Source organism: Mytilus galloprovincialis, chromosome 8 (genome assembly GCF_965363235.1).
Source record: "Mytilus galloprovincialis chromosome 8, xbMytGall1.hap1.1, whole genome shotgun sequence".
Taxonomy (NCBI): domain Eukaryota; kingdom Metazoa; phylum Mollusca; class Bivalvia; order Mytilida; family Mytilidae; genus Mytilus; species Mytilus galloprovincialis.
The window spans coordinates 36,099,073-36,116,754 of NC_134845.1; the positions used below are offsets into that span (position 1 = coordinate 36,099,073).

Here is a 17,682-nt window from a genome sequence, read left to right on the forward strand (position 1 = left end):
TGCATGCCTTGGATAAGTATTGCAATAATGGACTGTCGGTTAACACTAGATAAAGGACCTAAATCAATGTAAATTTTGACTGCGACTGAAAAATTATTTAAAAAGGGTTGAAATTTTGCAACAGGTAACCTATATGTATGGCCTTTTCAAAGAGTCAGTGCAAGGATTCTGAAATATGCATGTACAACATCTACAGAGAGCAAAGAATTGCTTGATGATTATGATAATAAAGAGACATTTTTCGTATACTGTTTAAGTAAAAATAACCTTTTGGTCTTCTTCTTCCTCTTCTTCTTCATCATCATCATCATCATCTGCTAGTTGATCCAAGACAGATTTAATGTCTGGCTTCTCTGATCCTTCTCCAGATCCTTCCCTCTGTATGTTCTGCCCAGAAGGTGACTTTACAATGCTTTCTGTTTTTTCAGAGACATTAGAACTGTCTGTTGGCTCCTCTTTATCATTTTCTGGTTCTTTCTTTTCTTCAACTTGTGTAGTATCTGGTGTTTTCTCTCCCTGGTTTTCTATGTCAGATGTTTTACTTTCCGTCTTCTCTTCCTCTTTTACTACTACTTCACTCTCAGGCTTTTTACTTTCTGTTTCTTTCGTTTCATGTTTTTCAGTACTCTTATTATTTTTTTTGGCCTGTTTTCCCTTTTTCTTCCCTTTTCCAGTTGCTCCTTTCTGTTGTGGTACTTCAGGATTTTTTGTTTTGTCAGTAGCCTCTTTTTCACTTTTAAGATTAGTTTTTGAAGCTTGTTTCGGGTTATCTCCCTTTCCTACAGACTTTGTTGCTTTATCTGTATCAGGCTTAATAGATTTATCTCCCTTTGGTGGACTTTGCTTTGTTTCTTCTCCTTCGTCAGCACTGGCAAATGCAGCATCATCTTCTGAATCTGACATTTTATCTACAAAAGCATGAAAAAAGTATAAATGAACAGTAGGAAGTCAATTAATGGAAATGAGAAATATTACGTTACTTTCCCGATCCTCTTGTGATTATTATCATGATTATATAGTATTTTTGTGTTAAAGTAGTAAGGGATTTCATTTTTTATTAGTTCATTCTATGACAATTAAACATTCTTGTACAAATCTTTGTCAAAGGCCAACTTTTTAACCGTTCATCTTTAATATTATTATTAAACTAATGAACATTTATGAATTATTTTATACATTAGGCCAAATAAAAATATATGTGTGGTTCCAGTAACCCTACCATCCCTACTTTTTCGGCTTAAAAATAGCCTACCCTAAAGATTTTATTGTCATTTTTCATTAAGCACTGTTAAAGTCAGAATGTTGCTCCCATAGACTCAATGTAAAAAAAAAACATAAAATAAAAAAAAATCCCTACCTACCTACCCTAACTTTTTTCAGATGTAACTGGAACCACACATACTTTTTTATTTGGCCTTATAAATATTCTTTTGAATCAACTTGGGAAGGAACGACTTTGGACAGATCAAATAGGAATGGAACAACTTGAGATTGATCGACTTGGCACAAATAGACTTGCGGCAAGATCGACAAAAAAGCTTACACTCTGGTGGTACAGGGCTAGGAACAATAACATAAATGGTCAGATCATTTGCATTGTACATTGAATGCTTTTCAATGGAAATTGTGATGTCACAATCCCGGTACATTCTTAATCCTCTCGCTGCTGGAGGGACAAATGTGTCCACACGGGCTGTGCTGGAGGGACACATATACATTGTAACCATTTTCAAAATTTATGCAAACTTGTCAACATTGATGTATCTCTTACAAGAAAAAGGCTGATGATTAAACAGTGTAATATTTTTTCTTCAATGGCTCCCAAATGTAACGGTTATCTTTTTCTTGCACCCACCAGTAGTGTTGAGTATTGGTAAAGTTTGACAGTTCAACGTAAAATGTAGACTCACTGTATTTTATATGACGTTATATATCAAACATGTCAAATGAAGTCATTGTTGAGCATGTACATGTGACGTCACAGATGTTGACCTGCCGTATTTTCTGGTAAATAAAATGAAATACTACCGACAGTAAGAGGGTTAATAGTAGGAAAAACCATGAGATGAGGATACATAAAATATTTTTGTATGTGACAATAGTCAACAGGTCAATACAAAAGTCAGGACTGTCTATTTCAAGTACAATCATTAACAAGTAGAATATGATCTACTGAGAGAAATAAAATTAAAAAAAAGAAAAAGTAGATTAAATTACTAAATTATCAAAATCATGCAAATGATGGCATGGCAAATCTGCAATCAACCCCTCAAATTTTGGCATTTTTCCAAGTATAAGGATTGTTTATCAACAATCAACACTTCTCCCTCTTAGTCGGGTACAAGTCAAATCGGCACCTGGTCAAATCGGCACCCATAGAAAAAGTCAAATCGGCACCTGGTTAAATCGGCATCTAGTCAAATCGGCACCAAATTAAAGTCAATTCGGCATCCAATAATATTTGATAAGATATACATATATAAACAATTCCAAATATCTATTAATCTTTCTATTTTTAATTATTTTGGGGTTGGATTGTCATGGACTGGAAGTTCTTTCATAATATTAGGAATAAATACTACAGTATATGTTCCTAACGGAATAAATGGTATAGAATATTTGTTCTAACAGGAATAGATATTATGACAATGTTTATAACAAAGTTTCCATTGGAACTTTAGTTAGGTGGAACACATATACGTTGACAGGATTAAATAATTAGATACATTGATAAAAATGAAGTCCTAGATTTATCAGTTACATAAATTAATTAACATTTTTGTTGTTTTAACTATTTACAGGTAGCTATTGCTGTTTTTTCTTCAAAAACTTAATAAAACAATGAAGCCCTTAAATACCCAAGCTGTTGTTTAATTACGAGAATATAACAACAATACAAAGGAAAACGACGAGTCCCTTTCATGATACTATCAAATAAAGCATGCTAAGTAGCAATTAAGGTGGGTTTTTTTTTTTAAGAAACTTCAATCAGCATTAAACCAACAATCATGCAAAATGTTCAACTGGTTAAAACATGCATAAGAATATCCAATACTCTGAATACACATTACGTTGAACGAAAAATACATACAGAAACCTTGGGGGCCACTTCAATACTTAATTGATAGGGGTGCCGCTGTGTTTCTGTTACCCCACCCTTGACCTTATCATATATTTTTGATAGTTTTCCTGACCTATTCACATATTTTCAAGCTTGAAAAGGTGACCTATTCCAGGGGCACATCCTATGACCTTGTTTGTAGAAAGTGGACCCCCGAGATAGAAACACCCCACACCCACCCAAAAAGACAATAAATGTAAATATGTCAATATATGGATTACCCCTTCTTTGTTTATTTTTTTTTTGTTCAAAAAACTGAAACAGAACATGTATTAAACATATCTAACATGGGTGCCGAAATGACTACATCGGGTGCCGATTTAACCAGGTGCCAAATTGACTAGGTGCCGATTTGACTATACCCGGTGCCGATTTGACCAGGTGCCGATTTAACCAAGTGCCGATTTGACTATAATTCCTCTTAGTCGAAAATAGCCCATATCATGCAAAACTTACCAAAAGTCTGTTTGTCAAACGCCTGCGAATGGAAAATCGAACTAGTCTATAATAAATTTCGTCACTCCAGCCACGTCGATTTGTTTTGCATTTTTTTAAGCTTTCGGGTCATTAAGCAACTTGAAATAAATAGGAGCTAACTGTCATTTTAAAACGCATAAAAAACTTAGATGGAAGTGCATGCATTTGGGTTTTCAGAGTTTTCCATAGACAATACGAAGAAACCCGAGGGCGAATGCTGTTCAGATTGTTTACAAATTTATAAATTAATATTATTGAGGATACTTTAAAGAACAATGGCAGAGGTTAACAAGAATACGACAAATTAAGAATAAATCCAGCTCTTTTGCTTTTAAGTGGATTATCTGTCCGTCTTCTTTGTAAATCGTTAAGACATAATACCCCCCCTTTTTTCTCTTCATTTTCAAAGTAAGGAGTCCTCCAACTGGTGTTTTTGCTTAGATCATGTGATGTTTCAAAGCATAGATCTACACGTCACAATTTCCATGACACGTATTCCACCTGAATGACCAATTAAACCTAACCATTTATTCAAAATTGGAATCTTGATAGATAGCACCACTTTCGAGTTCATCCTACACCTGAAAAAACTCATAAATTATGCGCCATTATGAAGTCTTTTACCAGGTAGAGGGGATCGCCTGTATCCCTGCATGTCTATTAACGTTCATCTAGCGTCATTGTGCAGGATAAACTAGAAATAATATTTGTTTTGTAAGTACTAAATGGGGGTCTCATTGGGGGTTCTACTCCCAGATCCCGCTTACTGTTTTGTCAGATTCCCATATCCCGCTTACACTATGTAAGTAAGCAATTCTCCATTGTCTCGCTAGACCATTTCCTGTTTTCACAACACAATAATTTTACTTTGACAGGTCATGCTTACAAAAAATCGACAATCCGGTGTCATGCTAGACCCAAATGAGACAAACATTAATCATAATTCACTAATGACAGCAGTGCTGTTTGTCAATTATGAGAATTTAATTTGCTGAAAATTTCGTGCATTATAGCATTATAGTTTTCTAACCACTTGCTCAACATTGGAACAGGAGTGACGATGCCCCTAAACGCATGAATAATGTGTTTTTGACGGGAATGCATTGAACTCAAAAGTTGTCTATTCTTGCACTATGTCACAATTCTTATATTATAACAATTGTTTAATGACATGGTTTATGCCAATCGACCCAGGATAAACCAATATAACTCGTTCATGAAAAACAACTCAAGATTGCTGTAAATAGTCAGATCATACTTACTTAATGATACTTGATATTTTCTGGTACAGGATCCTCATGGTTCCTCTTCACCAGACTAATATTTTTAGTTATTGTCTTTATTTCTGTTGCTGCTTCTGGTTATTTCAGCTCAATAATCAGAATAATAGATGTCTTCGTATTCATGGTATTCCCTGTTATTTTAAACGCATTTATAGACGGAGCTTTTGTTACTTTATCTGATAATTTATTCCATAAATTGGTGATTTTTACTGCAAAGCTACTTTTCCTAAGACTTGTTTTAAATCGTTGGTGAATGTTTTTGTTACAATTAACTCTTGTGCTTTTCCTATTTTCGGTGTTTGAAATTAGTTTGAGAAATATACTAGTTTCTGGATCATATTTTCTAATAAGTATCTCATAGGTCTCAATGATGTCCCCTCAGACCCTTCTATATGACAATATTGGCAGCTTAAGTTTTTTCAATCTTTGCAGGTAACTTAATTTGTTGAATCCAGGTATTTGGTGTGTCGTCCTTTTTGGTACATTGTCTCATTGTCAATGAATTTCTTTTTGAAAGGAACCCATACGGAACTAGCATAGTCTAAGTGTGTTTTCACTAATGTTTTATATATTATAGTGATATGAAGATCTTTGCATTTAGATTTTTAAATGTCTTCTTATTGCCGCAAAGATGAAGTTAGCTTTGTTTACTTTTTCACATGTGTTTTTCAAAGGTTTATAGATATAATAGGTTTAAATGCAAAGGATATTTCCCTGTTGTTTTGTTTTTTAGGGAAACAATTACCTATGATCTAATGACTATTTTTATGACTAAATCTTTGTATTAATTTTCCAGAGTTCTTCAATTTAACTTCATGTAGTGATGTACATTCATTAATTTATAGAGAAGTTATTATACAAACCCCCAACTTCAAGTGATAATATATCTGAGCCTTGAATATGATATGATACATTCTTATCATATTATCAATATCTTTTATATCAATTAGTAAATTTATATCCACATGAGATTAAAGATCATTACTTAAATGTTGTATGGTTGTTTTTTTTTTTAGAAACCAACACCCGGAGATCACAGACGAAAGTGGGACAAGGATGAGTATGAAAAAATTGCTAAAGTTCGATTGGAAGAAGAGGAAAGGAAACTTCTTGAAAAAGAGTTAAAAGAGCCACCTATCAAAAGAGAATTATTAAAACCTAGAGAATATAAAGTATGTAAAACAAGGTTACATTTGAATTAAATTAATATATTCAGAATTAGAGAAAAAAAAAAAATTAATTATATGAATTAATATCTTTGTGTGAATCTTTCAAAAGGGAATATACAGTTTTAAGCCATGGCAAGACACTACAATGTAGTTGAGAAAGAAAGAGCGGATACTGAAGAGGGACTTAGAGTAACATTCCCTGGGATAATGGTTTATAAAACCACTTATAAGCACCAATCTTTTTTTGTTAGGTCAAAAAAGCTGCTAAATTGAACTTAATAATTGTATAAATATTTTAGCAGCATCTCTACCAAGTGCCAATCAGCTGTGGTTAAAACATGACAACAAAAACCTGCTCAACTTTACATCAATTTAAGTTCAGAATGTATAATGGTGCATGCATATAACATTCAAATCCTGTTCCTGGACTGGTAATTCAAGATATTATTTGGTTGAAATGCACTATAAATTAACAATTATGGGGAGATAACTCTGTAATTTGCTCTTATTCTAAACTCAATAATTTGCTTTATGATATAGTAAAAAGTTATCTAGATATTTCTCACAAAAGTCATTACCAGACATGCAAAAACAAAAGACCTATGATTTCTAACTCAGCATGAGCATACCTTCAAAATAGAGGGGTTATATCTGTGTGGGTTTTTTTTCAGCCATGTTTTGAATTTTTTATAATTTGTCTGATTTTTTCAAAGACTGGCACTAAAACATTTGTGTAGAACAGGTTATAACATTTACAATTACTAACATTTGATTTAGCACACAACTATTTACCAACTGACAAGTTAGTGTTGCTTTGTCTTCTTACATGTATATAAGATATTATGTTAAATTATTATAGTTGTTCTAATTACCGTATCTTTTGTTCTTGTTTTAGGTTGATCTCGATTCTAAATTAGGAAAATCTCAGGTTATCACAAAGCAAACACCTCAGTCAGGACAAGGAGGGTAAGATAACATTTTATTTATCTATTATTAGTCTAAGATTTTAGAGTAGATGTTTAATTATGAAAGGAGGGGCCTATCGTTGAAAGTAGTTCATCTACACAAATCACTAGCTTGTCTTCACTGAAGTAGTGAGTTCCAAAACCACCCAGGGCAGGTTTGTTCTACTCCTTCTAAAACCACCCAGGGCAGGTTTGTTCTGAGTTCCAAAACCACCCAGGGCAGGTTTGTTCTACTCCTTCCAAAACCACCCAGGGCAGGTTTGTTCTGAGTTCCAAAACCACCCAGGGTAGGTTTGTTCTACTCCTTCCAAAACCACCCAGGGTAGGTTTGTTCTACTCCTTCCAAAACCACCCAGGGTAGGTTTGTTCTACTCCTTCCAAAACCACCCAGGGTAGGTTTGTTCTACTCCTTCCAAAACCACCCAGGGCAGGTTTGTTCTACTTCTTCCAAAACCACCCAGGGCAGGTTTGTTCTGAGTTCCAAAACCACCCAGGGTAGGTTTGTTCTACTCCTTCCAAAACCACCCAGGGTAGGTTTGTTTTACTCCTTCCAAAACCACTTAGGGCAGGTTTGTTCTACTCCTTCCAAAACCACCCAGGGCAGGTTTGTTCTACTCCTTCCAAAACCACCCAGGACAGGTTTGTTCTGAGTTCCAAAACCACCCAGGGCAGGTTTGTTCTGAGTTCCAAAACAACCCAGGGCAGGTTTGTTCTACTCCTTCCAAAACCACCCAGGGTAGGTTTGTTCTACTCCTTCCAAAACCACCCAGGGCAGGTTCTGAGTTCCAAAACCACCCAGGACAAGTTTGTTCTACTCCTTCCAAAACCACCCAGGTCAGGTTTGTTCTACTCCTTCCAAAACCACCCAGGGCAGGTTTGTTCTACTCCTTCCAAAATTGACAAGGATTGCCATTTGAGGCTCCCGCAGGGTCAAAAACGACCTGCGACCTCTGGGCTTTTTAGAGGCAACTTCCGACCTGAGAGCCTTCTAAAAACGACCTGCGACCTGTAAAATTTAAAAAAAACGACTTCCGACCAACTTCCGTCCTCTGTGTTGGGAAAAACGACCTGCGACCTGTACATTTCCCTTAAAAAACGACCTCTCAACAAATTTAAAAGCGACCTTGCGACCTGAGGGGGTACCCTGTGGGAGCCTCCCATTTTCCTGCTAAAGTTTTCTCTGCGTACTTTAGCTTCCTCGACCAATAAAAACTATTTGTAACAGCATATTGAGTGCAATGCCAACAATCAACCAATCAATTTATTGTTTGGAACATGCATGAACTACATTATCATTTGAACTACCGGTAATAACAATTCGATTTATATTCAAGTAGAAATATGTAGGAATATAAGTGAACCAACACCTGGAGTGGTGATTGTGCAGTAGGGTAAAAACGAGTGGATACCGCTAGAAGAATAAGTAGAAATAAGAAGATGTGGTATGAGAGTCAATGCATTAACTCTCCATCCAAGTCACAAAGTTTGAAAAATAGACCATTGTGGGTCAAAGTACAGTCTTGAACATGGAGCCTTGGCTCACACTGAAAACAACAAGCTATAAAGGACCACAGAAATGACAGGAAAACCAACAGTCTAAACTATCTTAAAAAAAAAAACAGTAACGAGAAACACTTATGAACCACATTAACAATCCACAACCTCTGAACAACAGTTTCCTGACTTAAAACATGTGCAAACAAATGCAGTGGGTTTAAACGTTTTAATAGGCATTAGGCACCAACCAAAATTTATTGGAATTAGAGAAATTGTATGTTTGAAAAATAAATTACAACATGATATATGATACTATATCACTAATGGTATAGGTCAAAATGTGTATCATTAACATCGATAGAGTACTTGTACACTGTACATATTATTTTATTCTCGTTCACCATAACACAAGTCTTAACATAGGTTTGCACAGAGGAAGCCAAAATCAATCTCTATGTAATGTCATAGACATAAATCAACATAACATCATAGAAAAAAACAAAGATCATGTATAACGTCAAGGAAACTTATTTATTTTTTAATATTTTTAATATTCTTGATAAGTAACAACAGAACTGTTTCCCTTTATCTGTCCCATTGATTAGTTTCTGATGCAGCATTACCTTAGATTTATTAACATATTTTTTGTTATTTCAGGTATTATTGTAATGTATGTGATTGTGTTGTTAAAGATTCTATTAACTTCCTTGATCACATCAATGGAAAGAAACGTAAGTTTGTATATAAAAATAAAGTCCCATACAACATATTTTCTTTATTATAGTTGTAATAAGTTTGACTTATCGGACTAAAATTTCTGATATCATTTCAAAAACAATCATAACAAAAAGTACATTAAAAGACAGAAAGCTCATTTTTAGCTCACCTGGCCGAAAGGCCAAGTGAGCTTTTCTCATCACTTGGCGTCCGTGTCCGTCGTCGTCGTCCGTCGTCGTCCTGCGTTAACTTTTACAAAAATCTTCTCCTCTGAAACTACTGGGCCAAATTTAACCAAACTTGGCCACAATCATCATTGGGGTATCTAGTTTAAAAAATGTGTCCGGTGACCCGGCCAACCAACCAAGATGGCCGCCATGGCTAAAAATAGAACATAGGGGTAAAATGCAATTTTTGGCTTATAACTCAAAAACCAAAGCATTTAGAGCAAATCTGACAGGGGTAATATTGTTCATCAGGTCAAGATCTATCTGCCCTGAAATTTTCAGATGAATCGGACATTTCGTTGTTGGGTTGCTGCCCCTGAAATGGTAATTTTAAGGAAATTTTGCTGTTTTTGGTTATTATCTTGAATATTATTATAGATAGAGATAAACTGTAAACAGCAATAATGTTCAGCAAAGTAAGATCTACAAATAAGTCAACATGACCAAAATGGTCAGTTGACCACTTAAGGAGTTATTACCCTTTATAGTCAATTTTTAACCATTTTTCGTAAATCTTAGTAATCTTTTAGAAAAATCTTCTCCTCTGAAACTACTGGGCCAAATTTAACCAAACTTGGCCATAATCATCATTGGGGTATCTAGTTTAAAAAATGTGTCCGGTGCCCCGCCCAACCAACCAAGATGGCCACCATGGCTAAAAATAGAACATAGGGGTAAAATGCAGTTTTTGGCTTATAACTCAAAAACCAAAGCATTTAGAGCAAATCTGACATTGGTAAAATTGTTTATCAGGTCAAGATCTATCTGCCCTGAAATTTTCAGATGAATCGGACATTCCGTTGTTGGGTTGCTGCCCCTGAAATGGTAATTTTAAGGAAATTTTGCTGTTTTTGGTTATTATCTTGAATATTATTGTAGATAGAGATAAACTGTAAACAGCAATAATGTTCATCAAAGTAAGATCTACAAATAAGTCAAACATGACCAAAATGGTCAGTTGACCACTTTAGGAGTTATTGCCCTTTATAGTCAATTTTTAACCATTTTTCGTAAATCTTAGTAATCTTTTAGAAAAATCTTCTCCTCTGAAACTACTGGGCCAAATTTAACCAAACTTAGCCATAATCATCATAGGGGTATCTAGTTAAAAAAATGTGTCCGGTAACTCGGCCAACAAACCAAGATGGCCACCATGGCTAAAAATAGAATATGGGGGTAAAATGCAGTTTTTGGCTTATAACTCAAAAACCAAAGCATTAAAAGCAAATCTGACAGGAAGTAAAATTGTTGATCAGGTCACGATCTATCTGCCCTGGAATTTTCAGATGAATCTGACAACCTGTTGTTAGGTTGCTGCCCCTGAATTGGTAATTTTGAGGAAATTTTGCTGTTTTTTTGTTATTATCTTGAATATTATTATAGATAGAGATAAACTGTAAACAGCAATAATGTACAGCAAAGTAAGAACTAAAAATAAGTCAGTATGACCAAAATAGTCAATTGACCCCCTAAGGAGTTATTGCCCTTCATAGTCCATTTTTAACAATTTTCTTAAAATTTGAAGATTTTCAATAACATTTTCCACAGAAAGTACTGTTATAGATAGAGATAATTGTAAGCAGCAAGAATGTTTAGTAAAGTAAGATCTACAAACACATCACCATCACCAAAACACAATTTTGTCATGAATCCATCTGTGTCCATTGTTTAATATTCACATAGACCAAGGTGAGCGACACAGGCTCTTTAGAGCCTCTAGTCTTAACATGCACTGCCTATGATACATGTAGTTATGCAATTTAATCAGTTCTTTTCAAGCAATCACTAACAAAAAACAAGACAAGAGTTAAGGTGTACCATTTTTTTTTTTTTTTTTTTTTACAGAACAGTTTAAAATGTATCAAATAAATTGATTTCAAATTTTTTATTGTTGTTAATGATTCAAACATCAATAAAAAATTCTACCAAATAATAATATTAGTTAAACATAATATGGCTGCCATCTTATATCATTTTGTAACTTTTTAGGGGGGAGGGGGAGTAGGAGTGGTCCTGAGCCCGCAATCCGGGGCTTAAAAGCATGAAATGCCAAGGTCTCCCAAATTTAAATAAGTATAAATCCAAAATTCCCCAAAAAAATTCTTGGATCCTGCAAGGGTCAATCCCGAAATCTTGACCTTAAAAACACCTGATCCTGGATAAAGGTCCTATCCCCACTCTTTGTATATATCTGGAATATATGTTCAGATATTCATTTTTTCATATTTGAATGAAGTGTACCATGAACATTATATACTTGTTTTCTTTTGTATATCAAAGATCAAAGAAATTTGGGAATGTCAATGAAAATAGAAAGGTCAACATTAGATCAAGTGAAGAAAAGATTTGAAAGTAATATGAAGAAAAAAGAAGAAAAGAAAAAGGAATATGATTTTGAGGAGAGAATAAAAGAATTACAAGAAGAGGTGACTTACAGATTATCATGTATCAAAGATTTAACCACCTTCAGAAAGTCAACAGTTTGAAATTGGGTTTCTTTTCAGTTGTCTGACTTTTCAGTAAATTAAGATTAAAATTTTTTTGCTGATCAGCATTCAATGTTCTAGTCCTCTGACTTTTCCTATACAACAAATTCAGTTTCACCACTAAGCCACACTAAAACCTCATGTTCACAGGGTTGCCAGTATATGCACTTCACCTAACATATGAATTCCTAGATATGTATTTTTTAAACTTGATGTGCTTTCTGACTTTAAGAAATGTATTATACATTTGCTAACCATGCTGGGCACTTTAAAATTAAATTTTTTTGATAAATGGTTCCAAAACATATTTAAGCATTTAATCTAACCTGTGTTGGATAGAAATCGACCTTATGCAAGTTCACATACACATGTACATGTATAAGCCTAGGATTGATTTTGGAACATTTAAATACGAAATAAAAGATGAATTTGGGTTAGTTTTGTAGGGTTCTTTTATCAACAATTTTTGAACAGTTACAGACTTTGCATAGAGATGTTGTCAATTGTCACCTCAAAATAAGTTAACATATACATATATTGATATTCTTTTGCAAAGGTCGATTTCTTCTCGACGCAGCTCATATGGTAAAATCTGTCGATGGTGGGGTCATCTGAACAAGTGCTATTAAAAAATCTCAGATGTTCTTTTTTCTGTTACAGCTCTGATTTAAAAGGAATTTTCTGTTTTTAAATTTTAATTACACAAGTGAAAAGTAAAAAAAACCCACTTTTTTGTATAAAAATTTTAAGTTTTAAATCTGTTTTCTATTGTTTTAGGAAGAAAGACAGAAATCATACAAAAAAGAAAAGAAGGCAGACAGAAAAAGAAAAGCCGAAGGAGAATTGAACTTAAACATTGATCCCGACATGGCTGCTGTCATGGGATTCTCAGGGTTTGGGGGTTCATCAAAATGATACAATCTGTTTGTACAAATCTGAAAGATTAGAGTGTAAGAATAGAGAGACTGCTATTTTATACATGTTTTGTGTGTATATTTGTTGATGAATGAGTCTAAAAGAGTTATGTGAAGCAAAGTAGATGCAAGCTTGTTCATGTATAAAAATTTGAATTGGAGATCAGAGAGAATTGAAAAATTTGTTGTATGAAAAGAAGACAAAACGAACAGTCATACACCCGAGTATAAAAGCAATGCTGCTTAACTCCATACATCAATATTTGAAACTACCACATACATATTATGTTTTGTTAAAAGTCATCTTTATATTCATATAGCATTTGTATTTATTAATGTTGAAATTGCTAATAAATGATTTTAACAATTGATTTTATATAAATCATAATCTGAATCAACATTTTTTTTATATTCTGTAAAGATTAGCCAAGGGGAATATTATTTTAACTGTATTTATCCATCAAGATTTAGGATTCATGTTTGCTACAATCTTTTTTTTTATTTTACATACAGAATTTTGAAAACATGAGATGTATTTGGAAATTGGTTTATAAATTCAGCTCATTGTAAACTAGGGGAGAGGGCATGTGTGAGAATGAGTAGACAGTCATTGTTTGAAAAAAACATTAATATCGTCCAGAATTATGTAACATTAGAATGAAGAGATGATGAAAATAAAATGAATCCTCATTGTAAATTGTTTGTAAAATTTCAATTCCATAACAAAAATTTTGTAAAATGCTTTTATGTTAGCACAGTAAAATCAGAAAAAAAGTTTTGTCTTGTGTTTTACCTAAGAGTATAGTAGGATATTTCTGTTGAGGGAGTCTTTTCTCAGGGTGTAGTACTTTAATAGTATGTTAATGTGTCATTCATAAAAACCCTGCAAAACTACATTTTTATGTTTTAAAAATTCCTACATAGCTTGATCTGTACCAAAAATTTTAAACAATTATGCTTCACATTTTTATACGACCGCAAAATTTGAAAAATTTTTCGTCGTATATTGCTTTCACGTTGGCGTCGTCGTCTGCGTCGTCGTCGTCCGAATACTTTTAGTTTTCGCACTCTAACTTTAGTAAAAGTGAATGGAAATCTATGAAATTTTAACACAAGGTTTATGACCACAAAAGGAAGGTTGGTATTGATTTTGGGAGTTTTGGTCCCAACATTTTAGGAAGGGCCCAAATAAGCATTTTCTTGGTTTTCGCACTATAACTTTAGTTTAAGTTAATAGAAATCTATGAAATTTTGACACAAGGTTTATGACCACAAAAGAACGGTTGGGATTGATTTTGGGAGTTTTGGTTTCAACAGTTTAGGAATTAGGGGCCAAAAAAGGGCCCAAATAAGCATTATTCTTGGTTTTCGCACAATAACTTTAGTTTAAGTAAATAGAAATCAATGAAATTTAAACACAATGTTAATGACTACAAAAGGAAGGTTGGTATTGATTTTGGGAGTTTAGGTCCCAACAGTTTAGGAATTAGGGGCCAAAAAGGGACCCAAATAAGCATTTTTCTTGGTTTTCGCACCATAACGTTAGTATAAGTAAATAGAAATCTATGAAATTTAAACACAAGGTTTATGACCATAAAAGGAAGGTTGGTATTGATTTTGGGAGTTTTGGTCCCAACAGAATAAGGGGCCCAAAGGGTCCAAAATTAAACTTTGTTTGATTTCATCAAAATTGAATAATTGGGGTTCTTTGATATGCCGAATCTAACTGTCATGACTGTGTATGTAGATTCTTAACTTTTGGTCCCGTTTTCAAATTGGTCTACATTAAGGTCCAAAGGGTCCAAAATTAAACTTAGTTTGATTTTGACAAAAAATGAATCAGTTAGGTTCTTTGATATGCTGAATCTAAAAATGTACTTAGATTCTTGATTATTGGCCCAGTTTTCAAGTTGGTCCAAATCGGGGTCCAAAATTAAACTTTGTTTGATTTCATCAAAAATTGAATAAATGGGGTTCTTTGATATACCAAATCTAACTGTGTATGTAGATTCTTCATTTTTGGTCCTGTTTTCAAATTGGTCTACACTAAAGTCCAAAGGGTCCAAAATTAAACTTAGTCTGATTTTAACAAAAATTGAAATCTTGGGGTTCTTTGATATGCTGAATCCAAAAATGTACTTAGATTTTTTATTATGGGCCCAGTTTTCAAGTTGGTCCAAATCAGGATCTAAAATTATTATATTAAGTATTGTGCAATAGCAAGTCTTTTCAATTGCACAGTATTGCGCAATGGCAAGAAATATCTAATTGCACAATATTGTGAAATAGCAAATTTTTTTTTAATTAGAGTTATCTTTCTTTGTCCAGAATAGTAAGCAAGAAATATCTAATTGCAAAATATTGTGCAATAGCAAGATTTTTTTTTAATTGGAGTTATCTTTCTTTGTCCAGAATCAACTTAAATCTTTGTTATATACAATATACAATGTATATTCACTTTTTACTACCAACTGATAAATTAAAATAATCTTTACCATTCAGTGATAACAAGCAGTTTTTTTACATCTTAATATTTTATGATGTATTTAAATGAGTAGTTATTGTTGCAAACTCCATTAGAAATTTTAATTGAGATTAGTTTTGGAATAAGGGAAAGGGGGATGTGATTAAAAAAATTGGGTTCAATTTTTCTCATTTGAAATTTCATAAATAAAAAAGAAAATTTCTTCAAACATTTTTTTGAGAGGATTAATATTCAACAGCATAGTGAATTGCTCTAACAGAAAACAAAAATTTTAAGTTCATTAGAACACATTCATTCTGTGTCAGAAACCTATGCTGTGTCAACTATTTAATCACAATCCAAATATAGAGCTGAATCCAGCTTGAATGTTGTGTCCATACTTGCCCCAACCGTTCAGGGTTCAACCTCTGCGGTCATATAAAGCTACGCCCTGCGGAGCATCTGGTTGAAAATGAAATCAAATTCAGACTGGCAAAAATGAGTCCATAACACAGAATGAATAAAGCAATTCAACTTGACCTATAATTTTTTAAATCCATGTCATTTGGACTCTGTTTGGTAGTTATCCAAATTGCAATCAAATCACTTCTCGTTATTTTAAATAGTTCACTTTCTTTTTTATGCCTCTGCCACTAGGCAAATTGGTCATTTTAAAGTGTTAATCTTTTTATTATTTGTTTCTGCACTTTAACTTATCATTGCCTCATGCATATTTTATGAAACTCATACACAATGCTAGGAACTTATACTTGCAGACAGAGTTTGGATTTGGCAGTGAGTCACTTATTGTTCTAAAGTTATGCCCTTTTTAACTTTGAAAATTTCTATCATCAATTGAAAAGTCAGTTATTGCTCATGATTTTATCATTGATCCAGATAACATAAAAACTACATTCAAACAGTAATGCCAAAATTTAGTGTTTACAAATATGAACAGTTTAAAGTCATGCCTGTGACTTCTGTCGCAGATAACTAGACAAAGGGATAGTGATACGGCAGCAGCTGCAGCATTAGATTAATACTTTAAAGTTTTATATTTTATAAGATGAAAGACCTGGATGCTTCATACTTTATATTTAAATGACTATGTTATGAAGTTTCTGTCTGACGCATGACCATTGTCTTTGGCCTCATTTTCATGGTTCTGTGACTACTTGAAAAAAAAGGTTTATTTCTCTCTTATTATGAGTAATAGGATAACTTTATTTAGTATGTGCATACCTTACAAGGTCTTCATGTTTGTCTGACAGTTTTCATCTGACCCCAGCCTCATTACATGGATCAGTAAACAAGGTTCACAATAAGTTTTCATGGTCAATTCTATATATCAGATACTATAAACAAAAGGTCTACTTTATTTTTAATGTAGGGAATGATTGTAATGTCTACATGTCCAACTGGCAGGTGTCATCAAACCTTGACCTTGTTTACATAGTTCAGTGGTTATAGTTAAGTTCTTGTGTTTTGTTCCTTTAATTTTTTCGAATACTATATGCAATAGGTCAGATATATTTGGTGTAAGGAAATATTTCATGATGTACATTTCAGTCTGGCAGGTTTAAAATATTAATGTTTTGTTGAATTTTTGTATACTATAAGCAATATGTAAACTACGTTCAATGTATGTAATGATTGTAAGGTGTATTTCTGACCTCATTTTCTTTGAAATGATAAGATATAGTGATACTAGTTGTAAAACTTTTAATTTAGGGCTTTCAACATAAAACTAGACATTTTAGCGTTTACACTCTTCTTTCAAAACCTACAACCATATCAAGAACAATGATAGATGGACTTCGTAAAGGGACCATCATATAAAAATTTTGTATCAGTGAAAGAGCTTGTATGTATTGATGATAGATGTACAGACGGACAAAGGTAAAACTTAAGGTGGTACCCAACACTTTCACCAAAATTAATTCGGCTCGTTTAATTTTCATAAAATTTTGTCAAAGTATTTACTTAAACACTTTAACAAAAATATAAAAATTTAAAAAAAATTTGAACCAACCATTTTGCCAGAAAAATTACACTGGTTATATAGCAATTTGACAAACACCAATTTTGATCATTGAGAAGCTTAATATTCCTTTTACAACACAATGTAATTAAAACGTTTAGCTGACTTTACAGAGTTATCTCCCTGTAGTGTTAGGTACCACCTTAAAGCCTCCTCATCATAATGCAAAAAAATAAAACAGAGGCCAAAAACCGTGATTTTCACTTAACCATTATAAAACTTATACATTCTTAGTATACCAAATAAACTTAAGAATGTATGAAATTAAAAGGGTTAAGTGAAGATCACAATTTTTATCCTCTGGTTTATTTTTATGCATTA

The 17,682-nt window shown here is 33.3% G+C and overlaps 2 protein-coding genes across 2 annotated transcripts in view; one reads left to right on the forward strand and one right to left on the reverse strand.

Moving 5' to 3' along the window:
- Positions 1-3,760, reverse strand: part of LOC143085677 (uncharacterized) — a 20,173-nt gene extending 16,413 nt beyond the window's left edge. Inside the window, exons 1-2 of the mRNA XM_076262175.1 lie at positions 3,578-3,760; positions 268-908 (exon numbers count right to left, since the gene is read on the reverse strand). Of these exons, the coding sequence (XP_076118290.1) occupies positions 268-903 (636 nt within the window). The 5' untranslated portion in view covers positions 904-908; positions 3,578-3,760. The remainder of the gene's footprint in view (positions 1-267; positions 909-3,577) is intronic.
- LOC143085678 (zinc finger matrin-type protein 2-like) lies at positions 3,745-13,634 on the forward strand. The gene is made up of 6 exons (XM_076262176.1): positions 3,745-3,882; positions 5,898-6,053; positions 6,946-7,016; positions 9,170-9,243; positions 11,737-11,882; positions 12,720-13,634. The coding sequence occupies exons 1-6, from the start codon at positions 3,874-3,876 to the stop codon at positions 12,855-12,857; spliced, it is 594 nt and encodes a 197-aa protein (XP_076118291.1). The 5' UTR covers positions 3,745-3,873; the 3' UTR covers positions 12,858-13,634.
- The last annotated feature ends 4,048 nt before the right edge of the window (positions 13,635-17,682 follow it).

Coding starts and splice junctions, on each gene's coding strand:
- LOC143085678 (XM_076262176.1), top strand. Junction 6,054..6,945: donor TAAAACCTAGAGAATATAAA/GTATGTAAAACA, acceptor TTCTTGTTTTAG/GTTGATCTCGATTCTAAATT. Junction 9,244..11,736: donor TCACATCAATGGAAAGAAAC/GTAAGTTTGTAT, acceptor TGTATATCAAAG/ATCAAAGAAATTTGGGAATG.